Source organism: Felis catus, chromosome X (assembly GCF_018350175.1).
Source record: "Felis catus isolate Fca126 chromosome X, F.catus_Fca126_mat1.0, whole genome shotgun sequence".
Taxonomy (NCBI): Eukaryota; Metazoa; Chordata; class Mammalia; order Carnivora; family Felidae; genus Felis; species Felis catus.
The window spans coordinates 126,133,294-126,161,079 of NC_058386.1; the positions used below are offsets into that span (position 1 = coordinate 126,133,294).

At 51.0% G+C, this 27,786-nt stretch overlaps 2 protein-coding genes across 5 annotated transcripts in view; one reads left to right on the forward strand and one right to left on the reverse strand.

Annotated features, from left to right (window-relative positions):
- The first annotated feature begins 23 nt into the window (after positions 1-23).
- OPN1LW (opsin 1 (cone pigments), long-wave-sensitive) lies at positions 24-12,538 on the forward strand. 4 transcript variants are annotated; one of them, XM_019823329.2, is made up of 7 exons: positions 498-643; positions 1,207-1,350; positions 4,550-4,846; positions 7,088-7,256; positions 8,252-8,417; positions 9,568-9,807; positions 12,274-12,538. In XM_019823329.2, exons 3-7 carry the CDS (start codon positions 4,615-4,617, stop codon positions 12,382-12,384), a joined length of 918 nt encoding a protein of 305 aa, XP_019678888.1. In that variant the 5' UTR covers positions 498-643; positions 1,207-1,350; positions 4,550-4,614; the 3' UTR covers positions 12,385-12,538.
- TEX28 (testis expressed 28) overlaps positions 12,368-27,786 on the reverse strand; it is a 20,847-nt gene continuing 5,428 nt past the window's right edge. The window contains 5 exon segments of the mRNA XM_023248990.2: positions 12,368-12,990; positions 12,992-13,103; positions 13,589-13,735; positions 24,517-25,166; positions 25,169-25,252. Coding sequence (XP_023104758.2) covers positions 12,826-12,990; positions 12,992-13,103; positions 13,589-13,735; positions 24,517-25,166; positions 25,169-25,252 — 1,158 coding nt within the window. The 3' untranslated portion in view covers positions 12,368-12,825.

Sequence of the window (27,786 nt, forward strand, 5' to 3'; positions counted from 1 at the left end):
CCGCGGGCTGCTATAAAGCGCCGTGACCCCCCAAGCAGCGCCAGGGCTGGCAGGCACTGGGGACAGGGCTTTCCGGAGCCATGACCCAGCGGTGGGGCCCCCAGAGGCTTGCAGGCGGGCAGCCGCACGCCGGCTTGGAGGACAGCACCCGGGCGAGCATCTTCACCTACACCAACAGCAACGCCACCAGAGGTGAGCAAGCGGGTGCCGTGGAGGCTGGACAGCCCTCCAGGGACACCAGGCCCGAGTGGCCACGCGGAGGGCTGCTGGCCACCCACCCGCCAGGAAAGCTCTCTTCCACACACGTCAGCAGCGGCCGAGGTGGTCCTTCTCCCTTCGCCTTCATGATGCCATGAAATTGGGGGGGGGGGCGGTCCTTTCTGAACACAAAAGGACACCGTAATATGCAACTTGCCTTTCCAAACCACACAGGCTTCCCAGACCTTTTGCGAACCACTGTCCCGGGAATGCTCATTGACTCTTTCCTTGCAGTCCCGTGCCGCTAGTAAGCACCCGTTACGTTCAGTTCTGGCGTGTCTCTCTGGCCGCACTGCCCTGGCTTCCTGGGGAAGAAGCCGGCTCGGACTCAGTTTTGCATCTCCCGAAGCCAAAAGGAGGCAAACATGAGGTGGCCCGGAGGAGGGTAGGTGCCTTCTCCAACCTCAGGGTCGGAAGAGACGGGAGTGGCCGTCCTGTCCAACTCTGCCCCCGGGGCCTGCAGACTTCGGCTGCACGTTCTTGGGGAGGGGACTCGCTTGGCTCCCAGGGCAGCCTTTCCGCTGGAAGGTGTCCCAGGAGAAAGGGCTCGGGCCCAACAGACACCTGAAACGTCCGCGGAGGCGGCCCGAGTTATGCCCTGGAAGTGTGCCAGTCCGAACGCTTTGCGTGCAAGCCTTGCAAAGAACTGAGGACGTTAGTGACCCCCTGCCCCTGGCCCCCCTTCCCCAGTCCCTCCTCCAAACCAAAGACCACCCCATCTGTTCCTTCAAGGACGTCTCAGGTGCCATGGTTTCCAGAAGCCACGCCAGCTCCCTGACAGCCAGGGTTCCCAGGCCAAACTAATTGAGAACCCTCAAGTTTGCCCTGACCTGATCGTTCTGTCAAAATGTCCTTGGTGGCAACACAACAGGGCCCTCCCTGGAGGCCCCTGGGCCTTCACTGATGCCTGAGATTCCTTTTTGTACATTTTCCCCCGCAAAATTCAAGTATCTAGCAAAGTGGACCCACCCCTGCTGATTCCTGGAAGCAGATCTAAGACATGACATCATTCCGTCTGTAAATCTTCAGTATGCACCTGTAAGAGGAAAGGACTCTAAAACATAAACACAATGCCACTGTCACACCTATAAGGTAACATTGCCTTGATATTATTGAATCTCTTAACCAGTGTTGAACAAAAGGTCGTACTTTTTTTTTTTTTACCTTGCTTGAATCAGGGCTCCGATAAGGTCCACACGTTCAGATCGATCATTATCTCTTTTTGTCCTCTTTGAAGTCAGGGGCTCCCTCTCTACCTCCTTGTAATTTATTTGTTCAAGGGAATGGGTCGTCTGTCCCCGGACCCCTCCACTTTGGACTTGCTGATGGTCTCCCATGTGTGGCTTCCCATGCCCCTTCCCATCTTGTTCATCATTATGTGTCTGTAAATTGGTAGTTGATCTGAAGATCTGCTTGGAGGCCAGTTGGATCTGTTTTGTGTTTGGTTGGATCTCCTCACCATCAGGAGGGTGCCCCTTTTTCTGGGGTGTTGGCAGCTGCTGAACTCGATGCTTGGACCCACGAAACTGCTGGGGGTTGCAAAATGGTGACATTCTGACTTCCTCACCCTGTCTTCATCTATTAGCTGGAGTCCTTGGATAGACTGAAACATTCCCTCTTCTACTCTTGGCTTCCCCAGGGACACAGAGTGTATGGGAAAGGCAGAAGAAATGCTTCTTCTTTCCTTTTATTTCTCCCACTCCAAAGTAATGACTTGGTTTCCCAGTGGAGCCAGTTGGGTTTGACCTCTGGGTCTCCTTTCTCTCCCACTAAGAATCCTGTTCTCAAGGGCCTTGGGTAGAAGAATTAGAATATGATTCAATTACTCACTTGCTTTTTATCACATACACTCACAATGGTCTCAGAGTAATGACACCGACACCGCCATCAACAACATGCGTACCCAAAACTCAACATTTGGACAGGTCTTTTCGTCCTTAGGGTCTATGCCACCAGGTTCGAATAGTCAAACTAGTGCCCTTCCAAGTCGTTTAGAACAGTCCCTCTCTATGTGATTATGCCTCTGAGTGGATATGCATTTAGGTTCATTTGTTTTATTTTTGATTTTCAGGGATTGCTTTTTAAATTTTAATGTTGTTTTAAAATCGTGTAATAAAATATTCACAAGGTTCCGAATTAAAATCTAGAGAAGAGGGTATATTCACAGAAATCTTGCTTCCTCGCCTGCCCCCACACCCAATTCACTCCCTCCATGAATTTCTTCAGAACACCTTCCCCCCGGGAGTTGACGGTGATACCCTTGTGGTGCCCACTTCTTTATGAAGTTGGTCCTGGAGAGTTCAGAAGAGAGGGGCAGGCTGGGACACGGGCTCTGCTTGCGCTGCTAGAGGACCCTCCCCCGTGACCTCCCACATTCGGAGCAGTCCATCCCCTCCCCCACTGTGCACAGCCCCGTCCCTCTTGTCCCTGCCCTGTCCAATTTGGACTCGGCGGACTGTCCGGGAAGGATGCTCTGGCTGCTTCGTTTTGAAATTGTTCAAAAGCTGGAGCGTTCCGTGTACCTCCCAGTCCCAGCTGCTGTTCTCGGACTAACCCGCTGTAGTTTCTGGGCAAGACCCGTTGGCAATTCAGGGTCCTCTGTTCTCCCGTCTATCAGCAGCCCCGTGGTTTCCCTCCGCTTCCTTCTGTACAGAAACTGATAGCACGCGGGCCTTCGGTAGTCAGAGGTCTGTCCCCAGGGGGCCTGTGCCACCTAGCATGGCTGTGGGCATTGCTGATGGGTTTCCAGGAGCTCCCCGTGAAAGCAATGAACAAAGCTCACGCACAGGGTGCTGGAACATCACGGGTGCTATGGGGTCTGGTTGTGCTGGGGGCGATTGGCATCTACCCCAGCCCTCCTAGCCAGGGGACCCAAGAAAGCCCTACTCTTCTAAAAGTAGTTCGAGCTGGGCTTTTGTGGCACACAACTGAAGTGTCCTGGTAAATGTGGGGACTCTGCGTGGATGCTTTCCTGGGCGCCATAAGGCTTTGGTACATGGCGGCAGGCACTGGCGTTATCATCCCTTTAAGTATTTTGCCAAAAATGATGGTGGTAAAAAAGGTCCTTCAGCACGACAGGTGTAGAGCCGCTGCGTTGTAATAAAGGGGAGTTACCCTTCCTTTTCGTTGCGTGTGTGTTTCGTAGGGCGGCTGTAACAGCACCACATGCTGAGTGGCTCACACAAGAGAAACTCCTTGGCTCACGAGGAGTCTGAGGTCCGGGCGTGGGCCGGGTTGGCTCCTTCCGGCGACTCCGAGGGAGAGTCCGCTCCGGGCCTCTCCTCCGGTTTCTGGCTCTTCCCAGCCATCTGCGGCGCTGCTCGGCCTGTGGAAGCATCAACCGGATCTCGGCCTTGATCTTCACGTGACCTTCTCCCCGTGTGCATGTCTCTGTGTCCAAACTACCCCTTTTCGTGAGGACCCAGTCCTACAGGATTGGGGCCCGCGCTAATGACCGCACGGTAACTTGATCATCTCTGTGCAGACCCCGTCTCCAAATAAGGTCCCCTCCATAGGTCCTGGGGGTTACGACCCCGACATGTCGTTCTCACGGGGGGACACAACTCAACCCAGAACTCATTCATTCATCCATTCTCTGAGCACTGACTGTGCGTTGAACCTGCCACATGGGATGTGACGAGACGTGCACGTGGGTGGCTCCAGTACAGTGTAGGATGTCACACAGGTACACTGAGGTGGCGGTCCCAAGGGGCTGAGTTGACACTCGGCTTAGGAATCTGGAAAGGCTTCCGGGAAGCAAGGCCATCCGAGCTGGGCTTTACAGTATGGGAGGGAAGAGGACCGCAGTGCAGGGGAGAATGTGAGCAAAGGTCCCATGACAGAGAGGCATGGAGCAGTCACGGGAAGCAGCGCGGCGGGTGCAGGGGTTTGAGGGAGCAGAGGCCTGCCCACGGCACCCCAGAGGGCCGGCCCGCATACGGGGGTGGCAAATCGGATGGGGGGTGATACCCGGCATAGCTGGTGAGGAGTTTGGCTTTGTTAAGTTCAAGGATGCCTGTCTGGCGGGCCGCGGCCTCTGGCGTGAGACACGGATGCCTCACAACATCCGTGAGGTTCCAGCACTCTGTGCCATCACAACACGGAAGGTTGTTCGCAGGCGGGCCAAGCTAGAGGGAAAGAGCTGGTTGCAAAGGCAAGGGTAGCGGGCAGGAGGGCGGGAGGGTTGACGCGACGCTCTGACGAGGAAGGGAGGGTGGGGCGGGCACAGCTGTGCAGTCGGGTAACGCCGATGCCCAGCTCCTCTCCCTGCGCTGTACCTCCTGCCTTCTAGGCCCCTTTGAAGGTCCCAATTACCACATCGCGCCGCGATGGGTGTACCACGTCACCAGCGCCTGGATGATCTTCGTGGTCATTGCGTCCGTCTTCACTAATGGGCTTGTGCTGGCAGCCACCATGAAGTTCAAGAAGCTGCGCCACCCTCTGAACTGGATCCTGGTGAATTTGGCGGTGGCTGACCTGGCGGAGACCATCATCGCCAGCACCATCAGCGTCGTGAACCAGATCTACGGCTACTTTGTGCTGGGCCACCCCATGTGTGTCCTGGAAGGCTACACTGTCTCCTTGTGTGGTAAGCTAGCCAGGGCCCCGGGCTCCGGGAAGACCCAGCCTGCCGTGTGTAAAGGAAACATTCACACGGCAACCCCCGGGTGTGCCCATGGTGCACATTTGAAGGGAGACAGACCTGTAGGGGAACCCGGGCCGGGGTCATCGTGGGGGGGGGCGTTGCAGACCGACAAGTGGACATCCAGAGTGCCTACCCTGAGACAGGCCGGTCTAGGGCCACGCAGCTGGCATAGGAGGAGATGGACAATCCCAGAACAATGTGGGAAGGAGGGCTCCGGGTTACCCCAAACAGAAGTTCCACTCAAACTGGGGATGTGTGTTCTTTCAGCTCACCTGTGTCGGCTTTTCCCAGAGAAAGCAGCGCTTCCTGTTAGAGCTTTTGAGATCCTGAAACTAGATCTCAGATCCCGGTCCCCATCACTCACATCTCTGTGGGCCTGGGCCCTGCTCAGGTCAACCTTGGCAGAGAAGAACCCATGTGGGGGGCACCAGGAGCATACGATCCCTTCCCCGAGGCACTCCCGAGTCCCGGAAAGAGGGGTCCCTATCCCAGATAGCGAGCACGGGGCGCCATCCGCCCCCTCAGAGGACCGTGTGCAGGAGGAGACGAGGGAGCACCCGGACGTTGAGTCAGCAAGATGAGAAGGGAGCTGGGCCGAGGTGGCCAAGGAGAGCAGGGTGCAGGCAGCAGCTGGGTGGGCATAGGACAGGTGAGCATTGGCCGATGGCCGAGCGGACTATGAGGCCGGGCACACGCAGGGGCACGGACTTGATTCCGGGAGGCGGAGGCTGGCGGGAGAGACCCGGGAAGAGGCCGAGTGAGAGAGCAAAGGCCGTGCCCGCAGGAGCACGAGGGAGCTACCCCTCCCGCAGGGCCGAGGGCTCGAGGCTGGCCTGCCGCCGGACCCCCAGCCGTCACACCACTGCTCTTCCATTTTAAGTTTCCCAGGACCAAGGGGTCTCCAATCCTGGGTCCTGAGCACCCACATCTAACTCGGGTTCATCCAACTGCCACCTAAATTGGTCTCCAATTCAGATTCTGAGAGGTGGACATGAAGAGGAGGAAAAAAAAAAAAAAAGACGCTAGGACAGCCGGGGCCTGGGGAAGGCAGGGGGACCCTGGCTGCAGGTTTGAATTGCTACTGCGCATCGGTGAAATGGGGGCAGGACACGGAGGCAAGACTGAAATGAGCAGATCGGCCCCTCATATCCCTGTGAGGTAGGTGCCAACACGAGGCCCACACACTGTACAGGGCAGGATGCCGCCCCCCCCCATATCTAACTGCCCCTCATTTTACAGATGATGGCCCAGCGCTCTCCCAAAGGTATAGAACGGCAGTGACCAGGGAAAGCCTGCGGACCCCTCCTCAGAAGAATGTTTGCCAACGTGCACAATAAGATCCATAGAACTACAAAGGAGTCCCATGATACCGAAATATAGTGATCAAAGTATTAAATATTAATGAGTGACATAGTCCTTCACTAAAATTATGAGTAAATGCATTTTTTAGAAGTATTGATGACACCATTCTTTATTAAAGTATCAAATAACCGGATCTGGCCTGACAGCCACTGAAATTTCAAAGTGGTAATGAATATGGTGATATAGGGAAGTGTCTGCTGCCTCTGTAAAGTGACCAAGTCGCAGGCACTGCTAATGCTGCCATGCTCATAATGGAAGGCGATGCCTAGGGTCCATTAGAGTTTTTAGTGGAAAAAAGCTGTCCTTTTTCCCGCCCCAGTTAATGGAGCCCTAAACTCTGCCCACAGACCTCCAGTGTCTAAGTAGGGCATGGAGACATGATCTCCACCTGCCGGGGGGAGGGCAGCGGTGGGAAATCTGGAAGCCTAGGTGAACGTGCATATGGGCCGAAGGGCCACAGGTCACTGGACACGTCCCGTTTCCTTGCCGTTGGCTGGGACCACAGCACCTCAGTGTGGTCACGTGGGTGCATGCATGGCCATCGGGAGTTGCGTCTGCATCCGAAGAAAGGCTGGTGGCCAACTAGGAGGAAGACAGGAATCGGGGTGCTAGAGGCCCAAAAGGAAAGAATGGGGAAAGAGGGTGTCAGACAAATTGACCAAGAGGCCCACTGCCCCCTGGAGCTGAACACACTTTTTGGAGAATTAGGTTTTTCACATGGGTGGGGAGGATGTCTCTTGATCCTAAAAGCTGTCGGCTGGTATGGGTGGAAGAAGAGATGTTGGAGGCTCAAAGCCCTCATCTGTCTGCTCTCCCCTGCAGGGATCACGGGTCTCTGGTCCCTGGCCATCATTTCCTGGGAGAGGTGGCTGGTAGTCTGCAAGCCCTTTGGCAATGTGAGATTTGATGCCAAGCTAGCCATCGCGGGCATTGCCTTCTCCTGGATCTGGGCCGCTGTGTGGACAGCCCCGCCCATCTTTGGCTGGAGCAGGTAAGGAGGCCAGTGTGTCAGGCATGCAGCTCATTTAGGACAGACGATGAAGGACAGCGGGGAGGGTCAGGCGCATGACTCCACTTGTAACCGTGGGGTCAGTCGCTTCCTGTTTCTGGGCCTCCACGGCCCCATGACTAAAGTGAGGATGGACCCGATGTCCCTGTGACCCCCTTTGAGGGCGCGGTGCCTATGAACATATAAATCTGCCTGGCTGCGACATGGAAATAGGTCCTGTGATCTCTGAGCCTCTGGAAAGGTCTGTTTCTGCCAAACATGAACGGCTCATGGGTGCACACAGAGAAAGGCGACAAGCTCAAGCCACAGGAGCAGCTATAAGTGAAAGCAGGGCCGTCTCACCCACTCTGCCCTAGGCCTACATCTCGCACATTCTCAGGGGCTTCCCTTTCAGAGGCTTCTTGGGTTGTAGGTACACCTGGGCCCATAGGTCATTTGTGTCTTGGCCAGGCTGCTTCTTTGCGGGCTCAGATGCTATGTGTATTTTACCACAATAAAAACACAAGGGGCTATAAGACCAGTGAAAACATTCTGGAACTAGACAGAGGTGGTGGTTGCACAATACTGTGAAGGTGCTAACTGTCAGATTGAATGGCTCGCTTCAAAAATGGTTGGTGAGGGGCACCTGGGTGGCTCTGTCAGTTAAGTGATCTTGGCTCAGGTCGTGATCTCACGGTTCATGAGATTGAGCCCCACGTCGGGCTCCTTGCTGATAGTGCAGAGCCTACTTGGGATTCTCTCTCTCCCTCTCTCTCTGCCCCTGCCCTGCTCACGAACACACACACAATCTCTCTCTGTCTCTCCAATAATAATTAAATAAACTTCAAAAAAAAAAAAAGGTGAATTCATGCAATGTAAATTTCACCTTAATTAAAACAAGCCACCAATCGTCCTCCCCAAGTCAGTGGCATGCCTGGACTGGGGGGCCCCAGGGTGCCCTGCCTGCATCAGGACAGGCTGCCAGCCCTTCTCTCCAGGTACTGGCCCCACGGCCTGAAGACATCGTGCGGGCCCGATGTGTTCAGTGGCAGCTCGTACCCTGGCGTGCAGTCCTACATGATCGTCCTCATGATCACGTGCTGCATCATCCCCCTCAGCGTCATCGTGCTCTGCTACCTCCAAGTGTGGCTGGCTATCCGAGCGGTGAGCCCCTGAACTCTCCTGGCTCTACCCCCTGCCTATAGGATCGTGGGAGCCAAGGACACTTAGGCTGGGACAGAGAATCTCTCTCCTGCCCTCAAAGCAGGCCTAAATCCTCCAATTCCTTTGGGGCTGCGCCTGCAGTCCTGGCTCCCTTGTCCTTGTCCCTACACGATGTGAAGGGACCGTGCATGAAGCAACTTCATGCTCCCAATAAGGGAGCAGAGCCGCATTTCTTCCGTGACCCGGGACAGTCCTCCCCTGGGTAGAAAGCCTGCCTTTCCCGGGGAGTGGAGAGCAGCCAGCCAGATCCGCAAGTGAACCCTGCAGATCAAAAGGTGCTTTTGAAAAGCTGCCACCAAAGTGACCTTGTCCCCTTCATGGGGCTGTGGGGCAGGCCAAGGAGTGGCTTCACGTGTGCCATGTGCCACCCAGACCCGCTCTCCACTGTCCTCACTGGGAAGTTGACCCCATCCCCGGCCACCCCTACCCCCCTACGTAGGCAGTCTGAGTGAAGGCCACAGGCTCCCTGCCTTCAGCCTGCAGTGTGCCCCCACCCTGCTTCCTCCCCCAACCCCGCCTGCAGTCAGGGATCAGAAGCAACCTTGCCGGCTCCCACAGGTGTCCAACCATGGCTTGGGCCTTGTTAGCTCGGGGCTGTGTCCCTGCCCACAGCAGACAGTGTCCAGCCTCTGTGTCTTCCCCCGATCGGCCCCTCAGAGTCAAGCATGGGGGGGCGGGCAGGAAACACGCTGATAAGGGACCAGGCGAGGCTAAGATGGCCTCCTTAGCTCCTTCCCAAACTCCTAATGGGAGCCAGGCTAAGCCAAGAGCTTGGAAGGCCCTTCAAGGCCATCTTCGCCAGGGCAGGCTCTGTGTTACCTCAGAGCCTACACAAGCTCCATCAAGGCCGGCCCGGTCCAGCCTGAGCCAGGCTGCGGGCTCACTCAGGTGGGAGCTGGCCGCTGGCCGCTGACCGGCCCGAGGTGGGCCCATCTCCTCGTCTCCATGACTCCACGTCCCCCGGCTGCCTGTCTCTCGCTGCCTCCCTGACTCACGGCCCAGGCAACGGCAACATGGAGCCCCCTGGATACAGAGCCCCGAAGGACTCTCCCACACACCGTCCCCAGGCACGAATCTCTGTCTCCCCCAGGTGGCAAAGCAGCAAAAAGAATCCGAGTCCACTCAGAAGGCGGAGAAGGAGGTGACTCGCATGGTGATGGTCATGATCTTCGCCTACTGCGTCTGCTGGGGGCCCTACACTTTCTTTGCGTGCTTCGCTGCTGCCCACCCTGGCTACGCCTTCCACCCTCTGGTGGCTGCCCTGCCGGCCTACTTTGCCAAAAGTGCCACTATCTACAACCCCATCATCTATGTCTTTATGAACCGGCAGGTAAGTCACACCGTTGGCAGAGCAAACTAGGAATTTACCCCCGGAGAGCCCAGCGATGGCTCCCACCTGGAATCATGTCGAGGGGGTGCCCGTTAATGACCTCCAGGACGACCAGAGAAGGCTCAGCACATGACCTAGCCCCAGCCAGCCCTCCCCGTGGATCGTGTCGGAGTCTTGGCCCGGCACAGCGCAGTCGCGCACGTTGCTGCTCTCCCATTCTGTCGGCCTCAGGGTTGTCCTGCCGCTCACACCCGAAGGAGCGCCCGAACGTGTCTGTGTTGACCCTGGCTGTGCCCTTCCCACTTTGATAGGCACAACTGTCCTCTCAGTCTTCATCTTTCCATTTTTAAACCCTACCCCAACAAGGACGCAGAGAGGCCCTTCTCGGCTGCACCCGCATGCGGCTTTTGTGACTTTGTGGGTTAGTTCAAGGGGGCCCGCTGTGGTCCCGCCCGAAGTCTCACCAGACGGTAGCCGTCATGGGCCGGTATACTCAGCCTCAGCAGCAAATTGCCCGTGACTCCTAGATCCCCCGGGAGGTTACAGGTGACCGCTGAGGCTTACCATCTTCCAAGAACAATTTGGCTTCCTCTTCCTTGAATCCATCAAATCTACTTCACCGAGATGCAATGTGTGACTTGATGGTGACCAGAAAGGTCCAGGGGCCCTCGCAGGGGCCTGGCATCGTGCCAGACCCAGTCCCCATTCCTTCCAACTAGCTCTTCTGTCCCTTCCCCCCCCCCCCCCCATGTCACAGTTGCTCCGAGGCCCCACTCAGTCTGGCCTGGCCCTTGGCTCCCTGCAGAGTTCATTAAGCACGCACTCTTTCTGTAACGTTCAGGCATTAAGTAGGACACAGTTGATCCCCTGGGACTCCACTGTTGGCAACTCAATACCTAGAGTGTCTTTGTATCCCTGACTCCTGTTTCCTGGTTCATGTGGGTCTCTTTTTAGGTCTGGCTTTTGCTTGTGGAACCCTAGGCTCTCTTGCCTTGTACTTGTACTTGTTTACTTGAGTCTCCATTCTCCCCTCCCCACACTGGCCCTCCTAGACAAGATGTCTGCACTTCTGGACATCTCCAGGCTTTTGAAGTTTGCTTTCACCCTCTCCACATTGTTATCCCTTCCTGTTGTGTCCTAAGACAATTATCTGTAATGGAGCTCACGAGGGCAGAGAACGTTGCTCTTTTTGTCCACTGCCGATCGCCCTGAGACAGTCTGGCGCACGGTGGACACTCAGTAGGTAGATGTCAAATGAATTCCTCAGCTAAGTCAATTCTCCCGTTCAGTTCACTTCTTGTGTTACTGATTTCTGTAATTATGTGTTTTATTTGTGAGGGTTTTGATGTTGGAGGGAGCTGGAGGTGGTCAAGAATAGGCCTAGAACATACAGGAGATGCCCCTCGTCTGCAGTCTCAAGGCATTGGGGTTATCCCAGTGATGATATGAGGTATAACTTGAGAAATGAATACGTTACAAATCTCTTTATAGGGGAAATGCACTGGGGCCCTCTTGGAGACAGAAGATTCTCTTGGCTGTAGACATGAAGTAGTAGCTAGACTGTGGTCTTGTTAGACCACTAGTTAGTGCCTGCGTGGCCTCAGAATTGACGGGATAGAAACAAGATGACAATCACATCCCTTTTCACTAAAATGCCTCTGAGTCTCTTCCCAGACATTCTGGAAATGGGTCGCCCTATGCATGGGCCCCTTAGCTGGCGTCCTCTTTGGTCACTGTATAAGTTTCCTGGGGCTGCCATAACAAAGTACCACAAACTGGGGCGGGGCGGGGGGGGTGCTTAAAACAACAGAGATGTATTCTCTCCCGGTTCTGGAGGCCAGAAGTCCGGGGTCAAGGCGTGGGCAGGGTTGTTTCCTTCTGAGGGCTCTGAGGGCGAATCCGTTCCTGCCCGTCTCCTAGCCTCCGGTGGTGGCCAGCGGTCCTTGGTGTCCCTTGGCTCCTAGACAAGTCACCCCGATCTCTGCCTTCACCTCCAAGTGACCTTCTCTGAGTCTGTGTCCAAATTCCCTTCTCATAATGACACCAGTGGTTGGATTAGGGCCCACTCCACTCTAGCATGACTTCATGGCAATGTATATCTTCATCACATCTGCAAGGACTCTATTTCCAAATAAGGTCACATTCACAGGCTCTGGGGGTTAGTCCTTGAACGTAGCTTTGGAGAGGGGGGCGTGGTGTTACAACTTGACGCACAATAGTCACCATCAGAGTGTAAATTCGATGGCTCAGATGAGCGAGCAGTCAGGAGCAGACCATCCCCATGTGCGAGTAATAACCTCAGGCCTGCTCCAGTCTCTGCACGGGACTCTGAATGGTAACGGAGAAGGTGCTCAGTCATCAAGGTGCCCCCTAATGAATAGCCTCCTCAGAATTCCCCAAGAGCAACCTTTAGCACGGTACGCGGGCCCTTTCCGCTCTGCTGAGTAGCACTTTCTGCCCCGCCAGTTTCGAAACTGCATCATGCAGCTTTTCGGGAAGAAGGTTGACGACGGCTCTGAACTCTCCAGCGCCTCCAGAACGGAGGCCTCATCTGTGTCTTCGGTGTCACCTGCATGAGTCCCTCCTGGCCGTGACAACAAAAAGGTCTGCTTCCTACCGGAAAACGTAAACCCTGTCCCACACACCGGCACTTTGGCCACCCCCCCCCCTTTGCCCCTTCTCCTCCATCCCTGGGAAATAAAAGTAGTTTCTCTTTGCCAAAAACAACAAAGTTGCAGAGGCTCCCGCTGCCATCTGGGGACACCTGAGCCTCTGAGGGTTCGGTCGCGGGGTCACGAGAGGGCATGAGGGGGATAGAGACAAGAGCAGCACCGTGCTTCAGGGGCTCTAATATTTCCCAAGCCTTGTGTCTGCAGACGGTACGGGAGGATCACGAAACGGAAACGCGAGGCGGGCTGGTGGTGATGGAGCCGGAAAGGGAGGTGAGGGTGGCTGTCTAGCGAGGGCTGGCTGGACGCCCTCAATGCCCGGAGGGCAGCCTGAGGTAGCCCAGGCCCTCTAAGGCCCACCTGCTAGAGGCTTGGGCTCCTCGGAACGCCGCCTCCATCTGGAGGGGACCCAGGCCTGCCGGTCTGTGGCAGACACGGCGCGCCGCTTCTGCCAGGCCAGGGCCCCAAGCCCGATCAGCACGAGGGCAGCGCAGGTGTGCGGGCCGGAGCTCAGCGGCGGTGGGGGGGCAGGTGCACACGGTGCAGATGAAGGCCGGGAGGACGGTGGCCAGTGCGAGCGCCGTCCCGGGAGGGTGTGTGCGTGCCCGGTGACAGCGAAGGGCCCAGCTGACTCAGCCACGCTCCGTCATCCAGTGTGGCCTGGGACCGAGAACCCGGCGGCGCGAGAGCTGGCCAAGGACGGGAGTGGGGTCTGGGAGCGCGGAAGAGAGTGGGCCCGACCGTCACAGGTGAGGGAAAGCCCTCCCCCGTGCTTGCTAACCCAGGGTCAGAAGCAGGGGCGCCCAGAGAGAGCTCCCTGCGCCAGCAGAAGGTGCCCCCCTCCACCGAGGCGCCCCCACGGGCGAAAGCTGCGGGGCCCCGGTTCCCACATGAGCCGGCTCGGGGCAGGGGCGGGGGTGCGGCAGGGACACGGACACTAGATGTTTCCAGCTCTGTGGCAGATGGGTGAATCGCAACTGAGCCGTCAGCGGGGGGCTGCCTGAGGACTGGCCCCTTGCCTCAGATCGCAGGCCATCTGGGCGGCTCTGCTCATCGTTTGCCTTTCTCATCCCTGTTCTTCTCACGGGCCCTTTCTTTAAAAGCTCCCCCACGAGTTGCTCACCCATATTTCCTTGGCTCCGTCGTAGGACAGATAGACCATTTTCTCTTCAGCGTGGGCCAGATTCTGTTCGAGGTGGCAAATGTCATCCGGGTACCCCTGGACGTGCTCATTCACCTGCTCTTCCACCGACGCTTGTCTTGGGAGCAAAAGACAAGGGGACTACTCCCTGAGCACTCTGCCCAGGGGTTGTGCTGGCAAGGAGCAGTCCCACGTCAAGACTAGACTTGGGTTCGGATCCCACCTTCCTCCTCTCTCCTCCCCCAGGTCTGCCTCAGAACACCAGAAACGCACACCAGTCACACACATGCTGCTATTCATACACCTTTCATGTACAGATCCTGTTTCACAACAGCTTCACAAAACTAGCCACAGACTAGAAGTTGTAGAAAGGAAAATCTAAGTTATTCATGCCTGCTATTAAATCCCATATAAATTCCCAGCATCGGTGTTTGGCAAGCAGTAATCATTCCATAAAAGCCTGTAGAGACAGAAACAGATGAGTGGTTCCTGGCAGCTGAGGGTGGGGAGAGAATGGGGAGTGACTGCCAATGGGATGGGGTTTCTTTTTGGAGTGATGACAACGTTCCGGAATGAGACAGCAGTGACGGTTGCGCAAGTCTGTGAATACACTGAAAACCACTGATCGTAAATGGGTGAATTTTATGGGGATGTGAATTAGATCTCAATAGAGCTGTTATTAAAACAAAAACAAAAAATTGAATTGTGGCAGTGGTCGTACACCTTAGTAAATCTACGAACGGTCATTGAAACGTATAGTCACGATGGTGCATTTTATGGCACGTAACTTCCATCTCAGTAGACCTCTTAAAAAACACAAACAAAACATCACTAACCAGTTGTTTATGGCTATGTGTGGAAGTTGTAAAAGTATAAAAATACGTATGAAAAAGATAAGGGCCCAATGAGGATAGCGAGACGGGTGGAAGGGGAGGGGTTGGGAAGGGATAAGGTGAGAGCTTCAAGTGAACCTTCTAAAGTTTTCTTTCTTGGGGTGCCTGGGTGGCTCAGTCAGTTAGGCGTCTGACTTCGGCTCAGGTCATGATCTCGTGGTTTATGGGTTTGAGCCCCGTGTCGGGCTCTGCGCTGACAGCTCGGAGCCTGGAGCCTGCTTCCGATTCTGGGTCTCCCTCTCTCTCTGCCCCTCCCCTGCTCGCACTCTGTCTCTCTATCTCTCTCTCAAAAATAAGCATTAAAGTTTTACTTCTTAACAAAATAACATTTGAGGCAAATTTGGTAAATGTTAATTAAGATTTGAGAAAGCTGGGTATACAGTGTTGACCATGTTATCCTCTACATTTTCCCTGGGTTTGGAATACTCCATAATTTAAAGAAACTTTGAGGCTCTTCATTTGGGCACCAGGAAAGATGGCCCAGAGGACAGAGGCCATGTGGCTTTTAGCACCGTCACTTGGGGACAAGCCACGGAACGCTTGTCCCGTGAGTCGGGGATGGTGATGCTGGAGAAGCAGAAAGGTACTGGAGACACAGGATTGCTGGGGCCTGCTACCCTGTGGAAAACAGGGCAATGGAGGATGCGGCCGATCAGTTCACATGGCTCTGGCATGCACAAGAGCCTAAGCAATGGTGCTGTCGCGCAGACAGGGAATATGAGATGAGGGGGTCGGTTTGGTCTCGCTTCAAGGACTTCACTGACACCCCCCATGGAGATGTCCCCCAGGCATTTGCTGAAAGCCAATTCATCAAGAGCTGGTCCATAACAGCATTTCAAGGAACATTCCCTTGATCTCTGCCCTGCTCCCTGTAGAGAAGAGAGAAGACTGACAATGCCCACAGAGAGGGGGAGGCAGTAGAGTGTCCACTCGAAAGGACATTTCCCATGACTGTCTTTCTATTTACATGAAGGATTCAGACACAAGAATGTTCAAGATATTAACTATGTTCAAGTATATATTAATGAATATATATATATATATATATATATATATATATATTTGTTTATTTTTGAGGTAGAGAGAGACAGAGCATGAGCGGGGGAGGAGCAGAGAGAGAGGGAGACACAGAATCCGAAGCAGGCTCCAGGCTCCAAGCGGTTAGCACAGAGCCCGATGTGGGGCTCGAACTCAACAAACCGTGAGATCATGACCTGAGCCGAAGTCAGATGCTTAACTGAGCCACCCAGGCGCCCCTCATGAATATACTCATCATAGATAATGAAGTCAAGGAATAGATCTGCCATTAATATATTTATAAGAATTTACAAACATATTCTTAAATGAATTCTTGAATAGAGTATTCAAGAAGAAAATATTAATTCACAAGGATATTCTATTAGTCTCCCCTTGTCTCTGGCTCCCAGGCTCTTTGCCCTCTGGCAACAGCATCCTGGCCACGACAGAGCTGACTCCCTTCCCTGTTCCTCCCTTAGTCAAGGATCCTCTCCGCCCCACTCCTACAGTTGCAGAGGCAAATGAACCACCCTATTTTTTTTTATCTCAACTTCTATTTAAATTCTAGTTAGTTGAGGGGCGCCTGGGTGGCGCAGTCGGTTAAGCGTCCGACTTCAGCCAGGTCACGATCTCGCGGTCCGTGAGTTCGAGCCCCGCGTCAGGCTCTGGGCTGATGGCTCGGAGCCTGGAGCCTGTTTCCAATTCTGTGTCTCCCTCTCTCTCTGCCCCTCCCCCGTTCATGCTCTGTCTCTCTCTGTCCCAAAAATAAATAAAATGTTGAGAAAAAGAAATATTTTAAATTCTAGTTAGTTGACATGTATGGTAAAATTAGTTTCGGGTGTAGAATTTAGTGATTCATCACTTACATATAACACCCAGTGCTCATCACAAGTGCCCTCCTTAATCTCCATCACTCATCTAGCCCACCCCCACCTCTCTCCATCAACCCTCAGTTTGTTCTCTGTATTTAAGGGTCCCCTATGGTTTGTTTCCTCTCTCTTCCCCTGCCTTTCCCTTATGTTCAACTGTTTTATTTCTTAAATTCTACATATGAATGAAATCATATGGTATTTGTTTTTCTATGACTTATTTTGCTTAGCATAATACTCTATAGCTCCATCCACAGCACTGCAAATGACAAGATTTCATTCTTTTTTATGGCTGAGTAATATTCCATTACATATATATATATGTATATACATGTATGTGTGTATAGACCACATCTTCTTTATCCATCCATCAGTTGATGGACATTTGGGCTCTTTCCATACTTTGGCTATTGTTGATAGCACTGCTACAAACATTGGGGTGCACATGCTCCTCTGAATCGGTATTTTCGTGTCCTTTGTGTAAATGCCTAATAGTGCAATTGCTGGGTCGTAGAGTAGTTCTATTTTTAACTTTCTGAGGAACCTCCATACTGTTTCCCAGAGTGACTGCACCAGTTTGCGTTCCCACCAACAGTGCACGAGGGTTCCCTTTTCTCCACATCTTCACCAATATCTGTTGTTTCCCGAGTTGTTAATTTTAGCCATCCTGACAGGTGTGAGGTGGTACCTCATCATGGTTTTTTTTGATTAATTTATTTATTTTGAAAGAGAGACAGAGACAGAGAATGAGAATGAGTGGGGACAGAGGATCCAAAGCAGGCTCCACACTGACAGCAGAGAGCCCAATATGGGGCTCAAACTCACAAACAGGGAGATCGTGACTTGACCAAAGCCAGATGCTTAGCCGGCTGAGCCACCCAGGCACCCCTCATCATGGTTTTGATTTGTATTTCCCTGATGATGAGTGATGTTGAGCATCTCTTCACGTGTCTGTTAGCCATCCAGATGTCTTCTTCGCAAAAATGTCTGTTCATGTCTTCTGCCCATTTCTTAACTGGATTATTTATTTGGGGGATGTTGAGTTTTAGAAGTTCTTTATAGATTTTAGATAATAACCCTTTATCAGATATGTCATTTGCAAATATCTTCTCCCATTCTGTTGGTTGTCTTAGTTTTGTTGATCGTTTCCTTCATTGTGCAGAAGCTTTTTATCTTGATGAGGTCCCAATAGTTCATTTTTGCTTTTCTTTCTCTTGCCTCCAGAGATGTGTCTAGTAAGAAGTTGCTACAGCTGAGGCCAAAGAGGTTGCTGCCTGTGTTCTCCTGTAGGATTTTGATGGTTTCCTGTCACACATTTAGGTCTTTCATCCATTTTGAATTTATTTTTGTGTGTGGTGTAAGAAAGTGGTCCAGTTTCATTCTTCTGCATGTTGCTCTCCAGTTTTCCCAAGACTATTTGTTGAAGAGACTGTCTTTTTTCCATTGGATATTCTTTCCTGCTTTGTCAAAGATTAGTTGACCATATAGTTGTGGGTCCATTTCTGGGGTTTCTATTCTATTCCACTGATCTATGTGTCTGTTTCTGTGCCAATACCATACTGCCTTGGTGATTACAGCTTTGTAATACATCTTGAAGTCCAGGATTGTTATGCCTCCAGCTTTGGTTTTCTTTTTCAGGATTGCTTTGGCTATTCAGAGTCTTTTCTGGTTCCGTACAAGTTTTAGGATTGTTTGTTCTAGCTCTGTGCAAAATGCTGGTGGTATTTTGATAGGGATTGCATCAAACGTGTACATTGCTTTGGGTAGTATGGACATTTTAACAATATTTGTTCTTCTAATCCATGAGCCAGGACTGTTTGTCCATTTCATTATGTGCTCTGCACTTTGTTTCATAAGTGTTCTGTAGTTTTGGAATACAGATCTTTCACCCCTTTGGGGAGGTTTATTCCCAGGAATCCTATGGGATTTGGTGCAATTGTAAATGGGATCAGTTCCTGGATTTCCTTTTCTGCTGCTTCATTATTGGTGTATAAAAATGCATCTGGTTTCTGTACATTGATTTTTATGTTAACTTGTGTATTAGTTCCAGTAATTTTTTGGTGGAGTCTTTCGGGTTTCCTACATAGAGTATCATGTCATCTGCAAATAGTGAAAGTTTGACTGCTCCTTTGCCAATCTGGATGGCTTTGATTTCTTTTTGTTGTCTGATTGCTGAGGCTAGGACTTCCAGTACTATGTTAAATATCAGGGGTGAGAGTGGATATCCCTGTCGTGTTCCTGAATGTAGAGGAAAAGCTCTCAGGTTTTCCTCATTGAGGTTGATATTAGCTGTGGGTCTTTCATATATAGCCTTTATGATGTTGAGGTGTGTTCCCTCTAGCCTTACTTTGTTGAGGGTTTTTATCAAGAATTAATGCTGTATTTTGTCAAATGCTTTCTCTGCATCTGTAGAGAGGATCGTAGGATTCTTATCCTTTATTAACATGGTGCATCACATTGATTGATTTGCAAATATTGAACACTCCTGCAGCCCAGGAATAAATCCCACTTGATCGTGGTGAATAATTATTTTAATGTACGGTTGGATTTGATTTGCTAGTATCTTGTTGAGAATTTTTTCATCTGTGTCCATGAGGGATATTGGCCTATAATTCTTTTTAGTGGGGTCTTTGTGTGGATTTTGAATCAAGGTAATGCTGGCCTTGTAGAAGAAGTTTGCAAGTTTTCCTTCCATTTCTGTTTTTTGGAACAGTTTGAGAAGAATAGGTATTAACTCTTCTTTAAATGCCTGGGGGGGGGCACCTGGGTGACTCAGTTGGTTAAGCATCTGACTCCTGGTTTCGGCTCTTGGTTTCAGCTCAGGCCATGATCTCACAGTTCATTGAGTTCGAGCCCTGCATCAGGCTCTGTGCTGATGGCTCAGAGGCTGGAGCCTACTTCAGATTCTGTGTCTCCCTCTCTCTCTGCCCCTCTCCTGCTCATGCTCTGTCTCTCTCAAAAATCAATAAACGTTAAAAAAAATTTAATAAAAAATAAATAAATGTCTGGTAGAATTCTCCCGAGAAGGCTTCTGGCCCTGGACTTTTGTTGGGAGATTTTTTGATTACTGATTCAATTTCTTTGCTTGTTATGGGTCTGTTCAAATTTTCTATTTCTTCCTGTTTCAGTTTGGTAGTTTGTATATTTCTAGGAACTTATCCATTTCTTTCAGATTGTCCAGTTTGTTGGCATATAATTTTTCATAATATTGTCTTATAATTGTCTGTATTTCTGTGGTGTTGGCTGTGATCTCTCCTCTTTCATTCATGAATTTATTTGGGTACTTTCTCTTTTCTCTTTGAAAAGTCTGGCTAGGTGTTTTTCAATGTTATTAATTCTTTCAAAGAACCAGCTCTTAGTTTCATTGATCTGATCTACTGTTATTTGTTTGTATATTGCTTCTCTCTCCTTTCATCTTTATCACGTCCCTTCTTCTGCTGGCTTTAAGCTTTATTTGCTATTCCTTTTCTAGCTCCTTTAAGTGTAAGGTTAGTTTGTGTATTTGAGACTTTTCTTGCTTCTTGAGATAGGCCAGTATTGCTATATACTTCTCTCTTATGACCACCTTTGCTGTATCCCAAAGGGTTTGGACTGTCGTGTTTTCATTTTCATTTGCTTACCTGTATTTTTTTTTTTTACATCTTCTTGAATTTTCCGGTTAACCCACTCATTCCTTAGTATGTTCTTTAACCTCCATGTGTTTGCGGTCTGTCCAAATTTTTTTCTTGTGGTTGACTTCAAGTTTCATAGCATGTGGTCTGCAAATATGCATGGTATCTTGATCTTTTTGTACTCATTGAGGGCTGATTTGTGCTCCAGTATGTGATCTATTCTGGAGAATGTTCCATGTGCACTCGAGAAGAATGTATATTCTGCTGCTTTAGGATGAAATGTTCTAAATATTATCTGTTAAGTCCATTGGGTCCAGTGTATCTTTCAAAGCCATTGTTTCTTTGTTGATTTTCTGCTTAGATGATCTGTCCATTGTTGTAAGTGGGGTGTTAAAGTCCCCTAGTATTCTTGTGTTATTATCAATGAGTTTCTTTATGTTTGTTATTAATTGATTTATATATTTGGGTGTTTCAAGTTGGGGGCATAAATATTTACAGTTGTTAGATCTTCTTGGATAGCCCCCTTAATTATGATATAGTGCCCTTCTTCATCTCTCGTTACAGTCTTCAGTTTAAAAAATCTATTGTCTGGGGGCACCTGGGTGGCTCAGTTGGTTGAGTGACCGACTTCGGTTCAGGTCATGATCTCACAGTCTGTGAGTTCGAGCCCTGCGTCGGGCTCTGTGCCGACAGCTCAGAGCCTGGAGCCTGGTTTAGATTCTGTGTCTCCCTCTCTCTGCCCCTCCCCTGCTCATGCTCTGTCTCTCTCTCTCTCTCTCTCTCTCTCTAAGAATAAATAAGCATTAAAAAATTAAAATCTATTTGTCTGATATAAGTATGGCTACCCCGGCTTTCTTTTGACGTCCATTAGCATGATAGATGGTTCTCAATCCCCTCACTTTAAATCTAGAGGTGTTTTTAGGTCTAAAATAAGTCTCTTGTAAGCAGCATACAGATGGGTCTTTTTTTTTTTTTTTAATCCATTCTAATACCCCATATCTTTTGATTGGAGCATTTAGTCCAGCAAATGGACCACTCTAGAAAATGCTCTTACAAAGACAACATGACGACCAGCCAACCAAAATGCCCCCCAAATCTTCCAAAGCTGTGAAGGCCACCCTTTGTAATACAAATTGTCCTAAACATCATTGTTGTTGAAGAAAAGTATATCCTTTTTTTTTTTTTAATTTTTTTTTTCTTCAACGTTTTTTATTTATTTTTGGGACAGAGAGAGACAGAGCATGAACGGGGGAGGGGCAGAGAGAGAGGGAGACACAGAATCGAAAACAGGCTCCAGGCTCCGAGCCATCAGCCCAGAGCCTGATGCGGGGATCGAACTCACGGACCGCGAGATCGTGACCTGGCTGAAGTCGGACGCTTAACCGACTGCGCCACCCAGGCGCCCCAAGTATATCCTTTTTTTAAGTTTATTTTATTTTGAGAGAGAGAGAGAGAAAGTGTGCGCAGGGGAGGGGCAGACATAGAGGAAGAGAGAGAATCCCAAGCAGGCTCCACACCCAGTGCAGGGCCTGACAGGCGCTTGATCTCATGACAGTGAGATCATGACCTGAGCCGAAATCAAGAATCAGACACTTAAGCGACTGAGCCACCCAGGTGCCCTGAAGATGAGTTTATTCTTGATCATACCTGAGCGCTGGCTTTTGGCAAACTGAGCTAGAAACTAGTGGCCTGCAACTTGAAGAAGTCTGAGATGAAGAAACAAATGTAGGAGGGATCAAGCCCTGCAGGTAGGGTGGGGTAATGCAGCAGGGACCGAGTAGGTCCTCCTGAGCAAATGCGCAACCACATGCGTCCTTTTAGGAGGGAAGCAGAGAGAGCTTTTACACACAGAGAAGAGGGCCATATGAAAACAGAGCAGAGAGAGATGTGAAGATACTGGCCTTGAAGGTTGGAGTGATGTGGCCACAAGCTAAGGTCCCGGCAGCCACCAGAAGCTGACGTACAAGAATGTCCATAGCAGCTTTATTCATAACAGCCCCAACCAGCAGCAGGCGAACGGGTAAACTAACTGTGGTGCATCCATACAGTAGAATACTGCTGAGCAAGAAACAGTGATCTATTCCTATGCACAGCTTGGATGAATCTCAGAATATTACACTGGGTGAAAGAAGACAGACATAAAGGACTATATACCGTATGATTCCATTTACATGAAGTATCCAGAAGAGACAAATGCAGAGGGACAGAAAGCACACTGGTGGTTACCAGGGGTTGGGGTTAGGGGAATGGGGAGTGGTGGGGTATTCCTCTGGAGTGATGAAAATGTTCTGGAACCAAATATAGGTGGTGGTTGCACAACACTGTGAATGTACTAAATGCCACTGGATTGCACATTTTAAGATGGATAATTTTGTTTTGTGAATTTCATGTCAATTCAAAAATAGAAAAGGGGCACCTGGGTGGCTCGGTCAATGAGCATCTGACTTCAGCTCAGGTGATGATCTTGCGGTTCGTGAGTTCAAGCCCCACATCAGGCTCGCTGCTGTCAGCACAGAGCCCACTTTGACTCTTCTGTTCCCCCAGCTTCTGTGCCTCTCCTCCACTTGCACTCTCTCTCAAAAATAAGTAAAACATTTTAAAAGTGGTGAAGGAAGGAAGGAAGGAAGGAAGGAAGGAAGGAAGGAAGGCAGGCCTCATGAAAGGAAACATTTACCTGTGAGAAGTGTCATAGGACTTTTCGGTTTGAAATCTCAGTTTGTGACACACCAGAGGAGACGTGACAATCACAGGGGCTTGGGTGGTGACCGTACAGGTATGAACACCAGGTAACACTTTACTGACTTCAACACATATGTCATGTCTACATCTAGCTCACATAAAGGTTTTTTTAAAAGATTGAAAGGAGACATATATTTTAAAAAATTCAATGAATTCCTGTGTCCCCTTCGCCCTAGATTAGGAAGCCACGTGGCCAGGACATGTTGACATGCTCTCAGGCTTGTGCCTCTCTGAGACTCCATTTCCCCATCTGTAAAGTGGGTTGCTGAACACCACAGGTGACAATGCTATTTGCTCCCTGCTGTCACTGTTATTATATAAAGTCATCTCCCGCCCATTCTCCATGTCTCCTGGCAAATCGGAGTCCTACAGACCTGCTTTGTTGCTTCTAATGTATATTTATCAAGATAGGCTAACTGCCATGGCCAACAAGTGGAAAATCTCGGTGGCCGAACACAACAAAAGCTTACAGCACACTCCTATCACAGTCCAACGGTGGTGGGGGTGGTTGTTTCAGAAGTGCAAGCATATAGAATTCACAGGGAACCCAAGGGAGGGAGGTCACCCTGCTCCCCCGCGCTGCAGGCACATCCTGATTTGCTAAGGGGTTAAGAGCTTATGGGAGCACAACAGTCCTGTTGGCCTGGCGGTATGGAAACTTATGGGGATATGTGTCACTGCCTCTGGGCTCTAGTCTCACTGTATATAAATCCAATCTTGGAAATGGTATTTTGACAAAGGGGTTGCCATTAAGAGTCCCAAGAGTTGGGTTCGGTTGCCCCGTCCTCCAAACATCACACCCAAAAGAAACCCATAATTCTGATCGGCGCTCTTATTTGACACTGTGCTGCCCTGCAGTAGTTTTGAGGCATCCCCCACAGACTTGTCAAGCAGTGTAAATGCAGGTAACGCTTCCCTGTGAAAGCAGAAGAGGACTGATCCCCAAGTGCCTCTTTCCCCACAGACACACAGGTGCTAAGAAGGGATAGCAGAGTTCTCACTTTACTGGGAATCTTGGGTCATCCATGTAATACCTCCCTCTCTCGCCAGGCTTTGGAAGAATTAGAGCTAATGCAAAAACCAGATGCAACAGACTGCGGGGACCAGGGGAGAGAGTGTGGCACCCCTGAGGGCCACTAGGACCCTAAGAAAGGTCCAAATAGGAACGGTGCGGGTCCTCAAGAGACTGTGTTTGCCTTTTCCCCCTTATTTGTGAGCCCTGGTCTCACCTTAGATGAAAATAAGTTCGTTCGACCCGCCACACAGCGGGGAGAAAGCATTCCCCAGAAGGCAATCATTTTCAGAAGAAATAGCCCCAGCTCAGCCATGAGCACAGGTGAAGGGATCGTGGCAGGTAGGGCATACTGTGTCACACATTATGCTCACAGATGGGGATGTGCAGGACCCCTCCCTGACCCATGATGGGCGCCCGCTGGGCTCACCGCCACGGCAAGTGTCTCCCACCACCACAGGCAGAGCCTACGGCTTCTGGGGTCAGCTGGCGAGACCCTGAGCTGGAGCCCCGTTTTGTCAGGAGAGGGCCCCGGCGGGTGCACAACAGCAGGCAGGGGACGGACGAGCCCTCTCCACCACGGGTCCAGGGGCCCAAGAAACACTGACCAGCTCCTCTCCCCCTCCCCCTCCCCGCGACCCTCCAAACCCATGTCCTTGCTCGCCTCCACTCTTCCGGCGACAGCCCTAGAGGTGGGGCGGGAGGGGGGGGGAGGGCCCAACCCCACAGCCCAGGCTGCAGCGGAGGGGCCACCTCACCTGCATTTCTGTTCCTGGAGGGACGCCAGCGACACCTGCAGACCCATCAGACGGCTCTCCTTTAGGCTTGGATAGGACACCTGGAAGCTGAGGTGGAGCTCCCTGACTTCTCTTAGGTCCTCCTTCATCTGTCGCGACAGCAGGTTTCGCTGCTGGGCCACACGCTTTGTCCCCCAGGACTTCCCCGGCCACAAAGCTGGGAAGTGGCTCGCCAGGGGCAAGTGTCTGACGATATCAGACAGGTCAGTGGACAGGCAGTCTTCCCCACCTGGCCTGGGAGACTCTGAAGACGGGGCCTTCTCGCTGGGCCGCCTGCAGTGGCGCGGGCTGCTTTCGGCCTTGGGCGCTAAGCCCTGGGGCCTCCAGCCCCCCTCCAGCCCCTGCAGCTGCCGGTGGCAATGGCAGAGCCTTCGCTCGATCTGGGCAATGGTGGCAAAGGCGCACTGGTTCACCTTCTCGAAGTCCTGCCAGATGTGGGGGGCGTGGTGCCGGTCGGCTTTGGACACCAGCTTGAGGTAGCCCACGGTGTTCTCCTCCCGACTGGCCTTCTCCAGTCTCCGCTGCTCTGAGAGGTAAAGGACGCGGTGCTTGACACTATCCTGTAAGTTCCGGGCCAGCTCCCCATCTGACAGACTGGAATGGCCCCTGGGGGGGTGCCGTCCTCGCTGGATGAAAGGGACCCGCACGAGGAAACGTCGGAGAGAATGGCCGCACTTGGGCTCTTGGTATATTCTGCCTGCATCGGAAACAAGGAATGGTTAACAGGTACTTCTGTGAGCTGCAAACGGTACAAGTGGACCTACCGTCATCTCACTCTGTAATAATACTCAGCTGCAGACACAGGTACTTACATATGCAACATTTGTGCACTCAAGACGGGCCCAACACAGACTGGAGAGGTCAAGTTCAACTTCCGGGCCCCTCTCCCTTTCTTTTCAGCACCCAGTTGTTGTTTTTTTTTAAAGTCCTCTCTACACCAAATATGGGGCTTAAACTCAACTCTGAGATCAAGAGTCGCACACTCCTCTGACTGAGCACCTGACTTTTTGCTGTATGAATGGACCTCGCTAGAACCCTCAGGTGGCTAGAATCCCCCCCTCCACACCTGTCCTGTCTGTTCTTGGACTACTTCTCTCCCCACAAATACCAACTGTATTGGTATAGATCTCATCTTATAAAGTATGTAATGAGCTCATTCCCATCAACCCATATGTTTTATTATATTGCTACCGCCAGCAGATCGAAGAGGGAGGCAAGGAGATCTGCATCCCGACGAGTTCATTCCTTCATTCGATCATTCATTCAACACACACTTCCTGAGCACCTACCATGTGGTACAGAAGCCAGACACATTCCTTGCTCATAGAGAGCTGACAGTCAGGGGTGAAAAAAACTACTGTAATGCAAATGAATGCACCTCTCATGTGGGCAAGTTAATAAACCACTCAGAGAGTCAGTTTTCTCATCTTTCAAACAAAGATGGCCATAGCAGCATAGCTGGGAGACAGTGGACCAGGGCAGAGTGCATGGTGATGAGCTAGGAGAGGCAGGTGAGGTCACGACAGGTGGAGGGGTGCCTGGGTGGCTCAGTCAGCGGAGGGTGTGACTCTTGATCTCGGGGTTATGCCTTTGAGCCCCACGTTGGGCATAGAGATTACTTCAAAATCAAATCTTGGGGCGCCTGGGTGGCTCAGTTGGGTAAGCGTCCAACTTTGGCTCAGGTCATGATCTCACTTGTGAGTTTGAACCCTGCATTGGGCTCTCTGCTGTCATCGTGGAGCACATTTCAGATCCTCTGTCCCCGTGTCTCCCTGTCCCTCCCCCGCTCGTGCTCTTTCTCCCTTTCTCTGAAAAATAAATACTTTTTTTAATTTAGGGGCAGCTTGGTGGCTCAGTCGGTTGAGCATCTGACTCTGGCTCGGGTCATGATCTCGCAGTTTGTGAGTTCAAGCCCCGCACTTGGCTCTGTCCTGCTATCTCAGAGCCCAGAGCCTGCTTCAGCTTCTGTGTCTTCCCCTCTCTGTGCACCTTCCCCGCTTGCACTGTCTCTCTCTCTCTCTGTCTCTCAAAATTAAATAAACATTATGGGGCGCCTGGGTGGCTCAGCTGGTTAAGCGGCCGACTTCGGCTCAGGTCATGATCTCGCGGTCCATGAGTTCGAGCCCTGCGTCAGGCTCTGTGCTGACAGCTCAGAGCCTGGAGCCTGTTTCAAATTCTGTGTCTCCCTCTCTCTCTGACCCTCCCCCCTTCATGCTCTGTCTCTCTCTGTCTCAAAAATAAATAAACGTTAAAAAAAATTTTTAAAAAATTAAGTAAACATTAAAAATTTTTTTAATTTAAAAAAAATTGTATAAAAAATACAATTTAACCTTAAAAAAACTCTTACAAAAGAACAGGTAAAGCCTCTGTTCTGTTTCTACTTTTTAAAAAGCTTTTTTAAATGTTTATTTATTTTTGAGAGAGAGAGTGAGTGGGGGAGGGAGCAGAGAGAGAGGGAGACAGAGGATCTGAAGCGGGCTCCTCGGTGAAAGTGGAGCCACAGGACAGAAACTGGTATGGGCGCTTTGGAAAAGCAGTGCTAAACTGTGAGGCTGAAGACATGTATATCAAATGGCCCAACAATTGCATTCACTGGTATGGCCTTGGGAAACAGGTACACGAATGTTCCCAATAGCCAACTGCTAGAAATAACCCTCTGCCCATCGGCTGTAAAATGTGTAAGCAAACTGCAAAATATTCAACAACATACTACTATACAGCAATGAAAGTGAACTACAGCCTTGAAAATATGAATGAACGGGGGCGCTGGATAGCTCAGTTGGTTAAGCGGCTGACTTCAGCTCAGCTCGTGGTCTCGCAGTCTGTGAGTTCAAGCCCCGCCTCGGGCTCTGTGCTGGCAGCTCAGAGCCTGGAGCCTGCTTCCGATTCTGTGTGTCCCTCTCTCTCTGCCCCTCCCCTGCTTGCTCTCTGCCTGTCTCTCTCTCTCTCTCTCTCAAAAAAGAATAAACATTTAAAAAATTTTAAAAAAAGAAAATATGAATGAACAAGCATAATGTTGAACAAAAGAAGCTAAGCACGGAAAAATCCATACTATATGTGGTTTCGGCATATAAAGCTGAAAAGCAAGCAAAACAAAATGATGTTGTTTAGGGACAACAGACAATAAAGCTATAAAGAAAAGCATGGGCATTGGTAGCCTAAGTGTCAGGATAGTGGCTCCCACTAAAGTGGGGGTCATGATTGGGAGAGACAGGTGGAGGCCAAGGTGCT

What these genes read in the sequence shown, in the direction of transcription:
- OPN1LW (XM_019823328.3), top strand. Translation starts at nt 81, where the DNA reads ATGACCCAGCGGTGGGGCCCCCAGAGGCTTGCAGGCGGGCAGCCGCAC. An exon ending in CTACACTGTCTCCTTGTGTG is followed by an intron (nt 4,847 to 7,087) that starts GTAAGCTAGCCA and finishes TCTCCCCTGCAG; the next exon opens with GGATCACGGGTCTCTGGTCC. An exon ending in TGTGGCTGGCTATCCGAGCG is followed by an intron (nt 8,418 to 9,567) that starts GTGAGCCCCTGA and finishes TGTCTCCCCCAG; the next exon opens with GTGGCAAAGCAGCAAAAAGA.